Below are 11,854 nucleotides of genomic sequence, written 5' to 3'. Positions count from 1 at the left end.
AACCTCTGTTGTTAGACTACAGCCCAACCATGTACAAAATGTTCATGCTTTTGTTACGTAAACCCAACCCCCTCAGATCCTGTATATATATGCGATAACATCTGTTAGGAGGCTAAAATCGCTTTTTCCCCAAGGCTCACGGGTGGCGGCCTTGACAAGATAATTAGAGAGAAAGCGATTTGAGTATATTTTTTTCCCCAACACTAGCTGGTCGACGAAGCTGATCGGTGTGATGATTCATCGTGTGGAAGTAACAAGGTTAAACATCGCTATTCTCCAATCTGCTATACTCCAATCTAGCTAGTTTAAGAGGTGAAACTTTTCTCCCAACTTATGAACTTTTATGGTGTGCCCCATCTAGGACTAATGTGGAACAATTTGGATGTACAATCTGAGTTCATAACCTGCCTACATCTTGATACTTGAACATGTAAAGGAAATGAAGAAATCAACTCATGCATTAGAGTGAAGATAATGTTTACATACAAAGAAAATCTTCAGCTTTCATATTAAAGGACTGGCACTCATTCACCGGAAGAAACTCCGACGAGACGACACCATACACATGAAAACTGATTTTACCCTTCCGCAGGGGTTCGCATTTTTGTTCTCAAAGCTTCCATTACTGCTGAAAAATCCTGGTCACTTAGACCATGAGATTTTGCTACCTTGTACAGTTCATTAGCAGCTGCAGCAATTGGAGTAGATTGTGACACTGATTCTGCTAACCCTAAAGCAAGTCTTAGGTCCTGTATCATCATCGAAATACTCATATATAGTTAGTGTTTGTGCATTAATACATACGGGTCGACGATATCTATCGATTCTAAGTTTCTAACCTTCAAGTTCAGTTCTGAAATCACATGGATAATCGTTCAGTAGTTTCCTAATGGAGTCGATGGTGATAGACGGAACCCGGAATGTCTATAGAGATGGCTAGTTTGTATAAGCTACTTTCAATTGGCTCGGGTGAACTAGTGTCTATCCAATAACATTATACCCGTTGGGCTTAAGGGCTCCCACTGAACCGGACCCTTAATGGGCTAACGCTGGCTGCCAAAGACCCAGTAGTCGGTTGATCGGGCTACAGCCAAGCTAATTAGTTGCAGACTGAAAAATTACGAACCTTTTGCTGATGTTTCAAGGGAAATGCAGTTGGATACGTCGCCTGAACCATTGAAGGACCTTTCATTGAAAACATTGGTGCACTTATGGCACCCTGAGAAACTACCTGCAAATAGATCACTCGAAGGGTCATCTTACGATATGAAGGAAATGATATGAACAAGGAAAAAATGATTTTGATTTGATCAATACCTCAACCAGAACACTCGGGTCCAATCCTACTTTCTCACTAAGAAGCAAACCTTCGGCAAAAGAAGCCATCATACTGTAATTGTGAAAATGAAGGAACCATTACTAACAAGTACTGAAGGAAAGGGGAGGTCAAAATCCTATTCTATATGCAAATTTTATCATTCAAAAAGGAATTTCCATACCTTCCCATTATCATGTTGACAACAAGTTTCATTGCAGCTCCATTTCCGACATCCCCAAGGTAAAATCTTGACTGATTACAGTAAATCGAGAAAGAGGAAAGGTTTAAGATGATCAAGTTTTAGGCACTCAACTAACATTAATTTTTGGAGAGATATGGGTTTAGGAGCGTACCTTTCCCATGATGTCTAAAAATGGAGCAACTGTGTCATATAGATATCTGTCCCCTGCGCAATTGTAGCTACAGTGTCAGTTCAATGAGAGGTCCTGAATCCTGACCGTGTTATTTAACTTGATAGCTTTTTCATGAGCAAGAAATTATGGATAGTGTTGTAACCAAGTAGAAGAACCCGGGGAAGAAACAATGAAAATAATCACATAAGAGACTGTGTGGTTCAGTGGGTAAGACTAATTTCCACATTCCACTGTGGCGAAATTATTTCACTGTGAGCAATGAAGAGCTCTCTTCGAGCCATAACCCCTCTACGCGTCTCTTTCTCTCCCACTCTCTCTCTCTAACTCAAAAAACAGTTCACTTCTCTCTACAATGAAATCCCGTGTTTACAATAAGCAACTTGGACGACAAAAGAAAGTGGTTTGGGTCAAACCCGAATCCATATGCAAGGGGGAGGTAGAAATATTTGAGCCGTGTGACGAACTCGACAACCCACCCCAGAACTAACATTTTCCTTGAAAGTAGCCCATATTCAAGACAATTTTAACCATAAAATATGGAACATATTTACAAAGTACAGTGATGGAAAAACATGTTTGATGGATTGAATTAAATATTCATTTGCATTTAGAAATCGTCGGACCGAGGCAGTAAACTACATCCTATAATTCATTTTGAAGTAATAAAGTATCCGAGAAATAGTAGTTACCTGCAGTTAGAAATATAAGCTGCCCATCTTCAGCAGGCTTTTTGGAGCCTGAAACCGGAGCCTATTAAAAAGGTAAATCTAAAACAGAAATCCTTTGAGAAAATTACTATAGATTTGATTAAAAACATGCTCAGAAAATGATACAACTCTGATCACTCGTGACAACAAAAAGAATTCCTACTCACCTCTAAAAACAGTGCTCCGGTGGCTTTAATTTTTTGGCTAATCAATTTAGATGTAACATCATCCACAGTCGAAACATCCACATACCTACAAATGTTCACCACAACGGAAAAGTTTCCGCAATAAATAAAACAACCTTATTACAGTCGAGAGGCAACAAAGCACACCTTATAACTAGGTCCTGGTCACATGGTCTCATAATAGCTCCGAGTTAGACATTTTCGCGACTAGATTCGAAGAGTCCGAAGGGGTTGGGGGAGGGGATCAGACTGTACACTAAGATGTGAATGATATCCCTGTGTGTGTCTGCGTGCTGTGAGTGCGTGTGTGTTTATTTCAGAGGACATAGGTTACCCTTTTCCTTCAATCATTCCATTTGCAGCTCCGTGCTTCCCACATGCAACATCCAGCTACAAAGAGTAACTTAGTAAGGCATGCCTAATAAAAATACAAGAATCGTAAAAGACAAGCGAAATATACACACTGCACTTTCAGGGTCAGCAAGCATTGCAAATGTGACATCACAACTTGCGGCAACTTCCTCAGGGGTTGTTTTATATCTGCACATAAATAACATTCATCAAATTTAATATTTCTAGGTTCATTGTTTCGAGAATAATCCTGAAATGGCTATTGGTATGTCCTATTTTTCCTACCAGAACAAACTATAACGATACGGAAATATCCAGACGGAGAAACTGGGAAGTGGATAATCCGAACCGCGAATCTCACATTTACTTGAGGTGCAAAAAGAAAGATCTTGTCAACGATATTTCATTTAGTAGGTTTACTCTTATGACCCATACGGTGAATTATTTCCACCAGAGACAATAAATATTCCAACATTATAAAGCTTACTTTGCTCCTAAGCTGATGAGGGGATCACACTTGCTCATTGTTCTATTCCATACGGTGACATCACACCTAAAATTCAAAAAATGAATCAGAATTGCTTGAAATAACATAAAACCAGGATTGAGGATAAGTCAAAACATATTAGTGAAGGTAAAGAAACAAAGTTTTGTCGCAGAACCCTGAGCTGAGAGTGCTTAAGTCTAAAGAACTTCGGTGCATAAGCCTCAGTGGAGTCGTCAGAAGATATGAAGTTTAAGAAATTCTAGTGTTTCATCTAATTTATTTATCAAAATGTGCGATAAGATGGTACCCAGATCTGATGAGATTTTGTGCCATTGGAGAACCCATGATTCCAAGACCCAGGAAACCTATTCGAGCTGGAGCATCATCTACTTCCAATCAAAAGCCAAACAAATTAGCAAAATCCCTATATCTAATTGCATTTTGTAACTAAGCCAAAATAAACATCAAATATATGGTTTCACACATGATCCAAACCCAAAAATATTGCAACAACAAAAAGAATGTGACTTGATTAGTTTCAGCAAGTTCTTGTTGGTTCATGTTCGACCGAATTGAACCACTACAAGACTAATGCATTTCAGAATCCAAATCTTGACCACATTAAAACCAAGCCAGCAGGTTGGGACACAATTAGGCAATTTCGCTCAAGTTGAGTTGTGACCTACAGATTCATAAATCCGACCAGACACGCCTATCCGCTCAACTTACTTGCTGGGTGAACTCCCAATAACCCAATTGTAAGGCTCAAACTATAAACTAGTGTCCCAATTGTTAAACTGGGTTTAAACTACTTAACTATCTACACTTTTAATGCCATTACACCATAAATGAAATACTCCCACGTCACTACGGAGAGCGTCCAAAGCCTGGTTTGCAGGTGCGAACTCAAACTTAACCTCACACCACGTGACTGGTGACTAAGTGACGACAAGACCGAGCATGTAGGAGGTCGACAGTGTCACTGCGTACTCTGGTGGGTAGGCAATTCATGCGTCTTTGCCACGGCCGATGCCTTTTGGGTGGCTTGCAGAGCTTTCGCCAAGAACAAAACCCCCTACATTTTGGGCTTAGCTGTGTGGGTGTAAAGCACAAACAACATTGATGTTTGCTAAGGTTTCGCTCACAATAAGAGTTACTAAAATGTCGAAAATTTTATAACCATTTACAGCCAATTAAGTAAGGTACCCATTAACTAAAATGAGCAGTCCAGTATACAAGTTTCCTAAATCAACCATGATTCATAGAGACATAACTACAAACACCTCATAGTCATGAAAGACAGTAAATCTTTGTCCAGCAAATGCAAGTTATAATTGAAAGTAAGCAACACATTTACTAAATATCACAAAAAACAATAAGCAAATTCATAACCCATACTAGGAAAACAATAAACAAATCAAAAGACACCCATTAATGTATAAACAAGTAGTACCCATAAGAAAAATAGTAAAGAAGAAGCAGACCTTTTGATGTTGGATTAAGGGTTTGAGAAGAGAAAGCTTTAGGAGAAACAGAGAAGAATGATGATTTAGGGTGAAATAAAGAAATGGGTAGTTGTCTTTTCAAGTTAATTGGAATTTGTGGTACAAAAGTTGAAAATGATGAACACATAGTAGTAGCCATGGTGTTTCAAGAGAAGTGAGATAAGCTGGCTCAGATAAACTTTTGATGATACAATTCATTTTATCAACTTTGAAGTTGTAAATGCAGTCATGTTTTAATTCCTTTTCTGCCCCATATTTTTTCCCAACTAACTATTCAGCCCCTATAATTGTTCGACAATTTATTTTCGTTTTCCATTGGATAGTATATCGTACAACTATAGTTGGTCGGACAGCTACCCATTAAATAGCTAATTAGGTTAAGTATGTTCATGACAAAAATGCTATTTGGTTCGAAAATAGAAGTTGAATACAAACTGAAAGCTGGTATGGGCGGCTCCCACTAGTCCGGACATGTGAAAAGAAAAATACTTGGGCTAATTAGAGACCGTCATATAGCGTTCGGGTCACGGTCAACTCTTATTTTTGGGTAAAATAGCATTGGAATGTTTACTACCTGACTTGTCTCGTCATTCGTCAATTTACATATGCAACGATGTTAGGAAGAAGAACGAGACGGGTTTGGGTTAGTTGTCGATCCAATGACTCTTCATGACTACTATAAGGTGGTTTGTGGTTAATTGGTGATCCAATGGCAGCAATGGCTCTTCACAAATGATGATGGGTGATGTTGTTGATACTACTCTATCAACCTTATTGTGCTCCTCAAATCCTCCTTGGGCTAGCCGTTTCATCTTTTTTATATGTAAATATCTCAACCTAGGATAATATAAATTATAAAATTAAATACAAATGTTGACAAATTAAAAGCCTCAATAAAAAAAACCAATAAAGAATACAATCAATTTAAGATTGAGTTGGAACCAACCTTAGTGATAGCTTAGTTCAATAGTTTGTTATTTCAACAAAAAAAAAAAAAATAGTTCAATAGTTTGTCCTTCTCAATAATAATGAAATAAATAATTAGGAATAGAAATGACATCACAACAAAGAAAAAAGAAAGAATCTTTAGGAATATACTTACATTTTTAAACAAAAATGTATGTCCTAAAACCCGACAATTATTGTGATTCCTTTTTAATTTTTTTTTTTGTTGAAATAAGATTTATTCTTACTTGGTCAAGTTTTTTCCTTTTTTACTTATCTTTATATTTACGTTCCGACCAATTCCACCGTATATCAAAAGATATTACTAATGATCATCAGGTACAGTATAAGGATAATAATGTGTGTATTCGTAACGTAGAATTACTAAAATGATGTGTAATTTGTCAAATAGTGTCATTGTCTATGTTTATGCCGCACATTCAAGTTTGTATTTGATTTTCTTTTAAGTACTTTTTACCCTCATAACTCATTTGGTTTTTAGAGAAATTTTCCTATAATCCAGCCAAACAAAAGGACCATATTGGTGACTCCTAAAGGATCCACCCAAAATTGTGGAAGCAATTGCATTGGTTCCTTCCCTATCAAGTAACATCAAATATAAAGCATTTCAACAAAAAAAGATAAAAATCAAATATAAAGCAAAGTTTGTAATAAATATAAAACAAACAAAAAATAGGAAATATTTCAATATATTCATTTCCCCCCTTTACATAAATCAAAACAAACATTATATTTGCATATAGTTTTGCTATCAATACTACAATAGCATCGTGAGTCTCTCTCATATGCTAATTCACCACATTGCTCCACACTTTAGTCATATGTATTGGACTACGAATTCTGAAAATACTTAAAGTTGTTCAGCGAAAGGCATTGGTTGATTGAACCATTTTCCCAGTTTGAATCTCGCTCAATCCATAAACACGTGCAATCCCATCACCAACCAAAAACCAAACTGCGGTAACAAAATACCTGAAAAACAAGACACTCGACTTGAATCCTATGTGGACTATCAAATTTTGCCAACTACCAAAAGATCAACACCAAAGAGCACTATTAACCTGAACAAGTTTAGGGACAAGATTACCACTAAGATGAAGTCCCATTAAACCTTCTAATCCACCTATATTGATCCCACCTATATAAACAGCCGGTGCCCGTCCACCGGAAACACTATTATATGCCCCCGGTGGCAGTTTACTCATCTCACCTTCTTCCAATTCAATCACTGTTGGGGTACACCCTAAGTTATACAACAACCTCTTCATTACGTAGCACATACAACAAGATCTTCTGCTAAATATTATCACTGGATTTTCTTCTATTAACCCTTCGATCCTATTTTGTAACGTCTCCGTCGTTGAATCTATTGTTGACGGCGTTAACTCTAACCTTAATCCTCTTCCCGATCCACCTCCAACTACCACTACTTCGTTAGGAATTCCAGTTACACTTTGCATTTCGGCTCAATATGAAGAAAATTGAGATCTCTAGAGAAAGGGAGGAAAAATTAAGATAAGAGTTATAAAGGAGAGAGAAAGGTTAGAGAAAGCAATGTGTTTCTTCTTGTTTTGTCAACCAAATAATATAGTTCCCAAAAGAGAGGAAAATTATAAGGCTCAAAATTCGGGTCAAAATAGCAAATGAAGCCCAACCCGGAATAATAATGCAAAAAAAACCCAAAATTTGAAATTGCAAAACATTTATGAAAATTTCTGAACAAAACACAATTTGCTCTCAACAATTTTGTAAATGTATGAACAAATTTGTTTTTGTTTATACATAATTATATATGTTGTCACAGTTTCAAAAGTGTTGTAATAGTTTCAAAAGTGTTGCCAACAGTTTAAAAATTGGGTTTTTTTTACATTATTATTCCCGAGTGGGTTTTTTTTCGTATTTGGGCCCAAATCTTGGGCTTTTCTTACATAGTTTCTTCCCAGAAGATTGGGGGCGTTATATTTGAAATCTTATACCAAAGTACATTCACAGATAAAAATTATTGTTAAGTATGATGTATTTATTATTGAGTTATTTTGTGAGAGAGGGACAGATATAAATATCGAGTGATGAGTTTGAAGTATGTAAATGCTCTTTTTTTGAGTTTGGGTGTGGATCAACTATGAGTAACATACTCTATGGTGTATTGGTGTACTCTCTCTAATATGACAAGACATATTTTGGTCTTTTTAGACTATGAAAAAACCAAAATGTCTTGTTAACCAACTTAGCTATGGAGCAGACCCTGGAGTGTGCCACCCTGGAGTGTGCCACCCTAGAGCGTACTGTTTCTTTTGTTCTTTTTTTTTTTTTTTTTTTGCTGACATACATATTTTTTTGTTGAAAAGACCCTAGAGTGTGCTTGAGATGAATCCCCAAATCATTTTTGACTGAAAAAGGAGGTGAGATAAGCATGTGTGGAATAATAATTCAAATATAGTGGAATCAAGTGGAGAATGAGGTTTTCAACAAAAAAAAAAAAAAAGAAGTGGAGAATGAGGTAATTTGATTGAATGAGCAAATCACCTTTTGATTAAACTTCTTTAACACACGTGGCAATATCTAGTAAGTAGTATTTTTTAGTATTACTTTGCTTAGGAAGTAGGTCAAGTAAAGGTGCTCGAAAGAGCACCATATTTAGGAGTAAACTCCAAGTTGGTCTATAAACAAACAGCATGTCGCCCGATCCTTTTGTGACAAACTATTTAGTTACCCGTTTTAAACTAATACTTCACCATACCAGCTACAACCAGTATTGCTTGCTAATGCCGCTTCTCTCCATATGAACAAACATATAGGAAAGACGAAAGTTTAAATCCACTCACCATTGTTGTTAGGCCCTCACATCTCTAAGTACTCATTTTTCAAGTCAAAGGAGATATAACTGTGATAAAAATAATAAGTGTATATAAAATTGGGAAATTTAAAAGGCCCCCCGTTTTTGTTAAAAGGCCTCCCCGCTAAAAGCGCCTCTCATTATAACCCATTTGGTTATAGGGCCCCCTCTATAAAAGAGCACCTCCTTCATCAATATTTGACCTAACGGCAAAGTTAACGCCGTTAGGTCAAACTTAACCCAAGACCGGTGATGTTGACCACGCCACATCATCATCTTCTCCGGCAGGGTCGCCGGCCGGAAATTTGGCCGGCCGGCGACCTTGCCGGAGAAGGTGATGATGTGGCGTGGTCAAATGATGTGGGTGAAATACACCTTTAAAGGGGGTTTTTTCACCCATTCAAATAGGGGGCCCTTTAACCAAGCTAAGTCAAAGGTTTTTTACTAAGTCAAGGAAATCATGGGGAGGCCTTTTAACAAAAACGGGGAGGCCTTTTAAAATCTCCCTCCCATAAATATTATGTTGGGGGAGGGCCTATAGAACTTAAGAAATGTTAAATGCACTCACCATGTTTGTTAGTTGCACTCAAATCCCCTTTAACTTGAACAAAAGAATAGTAATGTACTTCTGATGTGAGTGTATATAGCAAAATTGGTGAGTGCTTTTAAAATTTCCCATTGGAAGTTCCCTGTGGATATACCAAGTGAAGTTTTAATTTTAGGCTTGATGGTAATCCTTAAATTGGGCTTTTTATATTTTCCAAATTTGGTGAGTGTAGAGAATTCATAGTGGGTAGGTCAATGTTCATCATTTTATTGATCACATTATCAAACTTCTTGACAACAAAATTCTCTAATAAAAAGGTAGGATTATTTAAAGTACAATCACATAATAATTGTGCAAAAATTAAATAATAATTGATGTATTTAATAAATGATGGGTAGTTTGTCAAAGGGTGGTGGGGGCATAAAAAATAAACATAGAAGGATGGAGGGTGTTTATCATGTCATTAAATGTGAGATGAAAGGTTTTAGGTCTCATGTTTTATCCATCCATTCATTTTCTCCTCAAATGAGGCCCATCTTCTATGAATAAAATTCCCAATTTTCTTCATATTTTGGATAATTAGAAAATATTGTTAGGTAGTGTTAGGCCAAAATTAGATCGAAAGGTGAAGTCCTTTTAGTTGTATATCTATCTTTCCTTAACAACTATCAACTTTCACTAAAAGAACCATGTAACGTCGATGGCTTGAATTCTTCAAGTTAGTCGCATCATAAAATCATTCATGTGACAATCAATGTATTTCTCTTTTATATGTCTCCCTCACCTTTCACCTCCACCGAAATATGATAATTCCGATTATAAGTGCACACAAATTCTTATATATTTTTTTGTCATAAGCGACACTCGTTGTAGATAGGAATTCCTAGAATGATTTTTAAGTTTTACTTTTTGTTGTGTCTAAATTTCAAGAATAGATAATAAAATCTAATTGTTTGTGTTTTGAAATACTCAAATGTATCGAATGAATCTATACATCTAATATTCTTCTTCTCTTAACGTAAAGAAAGTGCAAGTTGTACTAAATAAGAATTAGCATTTGCTTCTCATGAATTCCTCTCATTCTTAAAAAAAAAAACCCTCTCATTCTTTATAAAACAATCAAATGCAACTTAGGCACAATGAAGTGCAATAGAAATCTATGGCGCCATGAAAGTAATATCACTTACAATTTTTTTGTTTGTTCGACATTGAGATCAGTTGTGATTTCTTCATTGTTACTCATATTACCATGTATCATCATATATCGAACGTCCTAAGTGTCATAAAACTACTAAAAATCATTCTGATTGCACAAATTTAACGAATGACAGATTTTCATTTTTATTATTCAAATCTTTTTACTTCAGAATGTACTACAGTCTGGACAAAACCCCAAGCGCTACTACAAGTCTTTTTTGAAATGGGGCTAGTACAAGTTGTTGCCACCCGTAAGGAACATCGAAAGGAACTACATTTTTTTTCGAGAAATCGACTACGATATACGTTAGTCGTTGCAAGGAATTGATAGATCACAAAGATGTGATGAGCACATGAGCACGATAACTGATAACCGCCTAATTTAAATCATAATAAAGGAGGTTTAAAACCCGACAACATAAAGAGGCCTAAAGTCCGACAAAATTATCATATTATTTTGCCTAAATTACGTTAGATAAATCTTGATAACAAACTGATTCCACCACCGAGTTGGGTATGGGGCGACGGACTACATTGTTCTCTATAAGATAAATAACATTGTATAATCACTCATTTAGATTCTTAATAAGCATCGTCAACCAATTGAATTAAGGGTTATTTCCCAAATGGCCCCCAACTTTGTGACCAGCTTCCTGCCTAGCTCCCTAGATTAGCAAAAATACCCATATGGCCCCCTTTTTGAGATTCCGTTATAACACCGTTAACCAGTCAACATTTCTCTCTCCTCCATCTCATAACCTCTCTCTGCCACCTCATCTTCTAGCCAACTCATCGTCTTCTCCGACGAAGGTCGCCGGCCGACCATTTTTCCGGCTGGCGACCTTCAAACCTAAAAAAAAAAAATTATTTCTCTCACCTCTCTCTCTAAATTTTTTTTTTTAAAATTTCCTCTTTCTTCTTCTTCTTTCTCTCTTCTTCTTCCTCTCTCATATCCCTCTCTCTCTAAACATATAAATTCCTCTCTCATATCCCTCTCTCTCTAAACATATAAATGTAGGTCTGTTAAAGAACAGAGATCTGTTCTTTAACAGAACATAGATCTGTTCTGTTCGGAACAAAACATAGATCTGTTCTGTTCTGTTCGGAACAGAAATCTGTTCACAGAACAGAAATCTGTCCTGTTCTTTGTGTTGTTAAAGAACAGATCAGATTTCTGTTCTGTTCTTGTTCGTGGAACAGAACAGACCTTCAAGGTCTGTTCTGTTCAACTATCAAAACAGACCTTGAAGGTCTGTCCTACCTCCGGCGAAGTCGCCGGAGGTCTAGAGAGAAAGAAGAAGAGAGGGGGGGAGAAAGAGGAAGAAGAAGAGAGGAAATTGAGGAGAGAGAGTAACGGAAAGTTAAAGATAACTGAAAAAGG

At 36.6% G+C, this 11,854-nt stretch overlaps 1 protein-coding gene across 1 annotated transcript; it reads right to left on the bottom strand.

The window, feature by feature from the left end:
- Positions 1 to 440: 440 nt before the first annotated feature.
- GLYR2 (glyoxylate reductase 2) lies at positions 441 to 5,180 on the bottom strand. The gene is made up of 12 exons (XM_086639009.1): positions 4,907 to 5,180; positions 3,730 to 3,808; positions 3,423 to 3,488; positions 3,049 to 3,124; positions 2,919 to 2,974; positions 2,567 to 2,651; positions 2,382 to 2,442; positions 1,672 to 1,724; positions 1,500 to 1,570; positions 1,318 to 1,390; positions 1,127 to 1,231; positions 441 to 749 (listed from the first exon to the last, which is right to left on the bottom strand). The coding sequence occupies exons 1-12, from the start codon at positions 5,064 to 5,066 to the stop codon at positions 579 to 581; spliced, it is 1,056 nt and encodes a 351-aa protein (XP_086495135.1). The 5' UTR covers positions 5,067 to 5,180; the 3' UTR covers positions 441 to 578.
- Between the last annotated feature and the right edge of the window lie 6,674 nt (positions 5,181 to 11,854).

This window comes from Eschscholzia californica, unplaced genomic scaffold (assembly GCF_041429995.1).
Source record: "Eschscholzia californica isolate CP2 unplaced genomic scaffold, dmEscCali1.0.p SCAF_5, whole genome shotgun sequence".
In the NCBI taxonomy this organism is placed as follows: Eukaryota; Viridiplantae; Streptophyta; class Magnoliopsida; order Ranunculales; family Papaveraceae; genus Eschscholzia; species Eschscholzia californica.
This window is presented reverse-complemented; position numbering and strand designations above follow the sequence as displayed.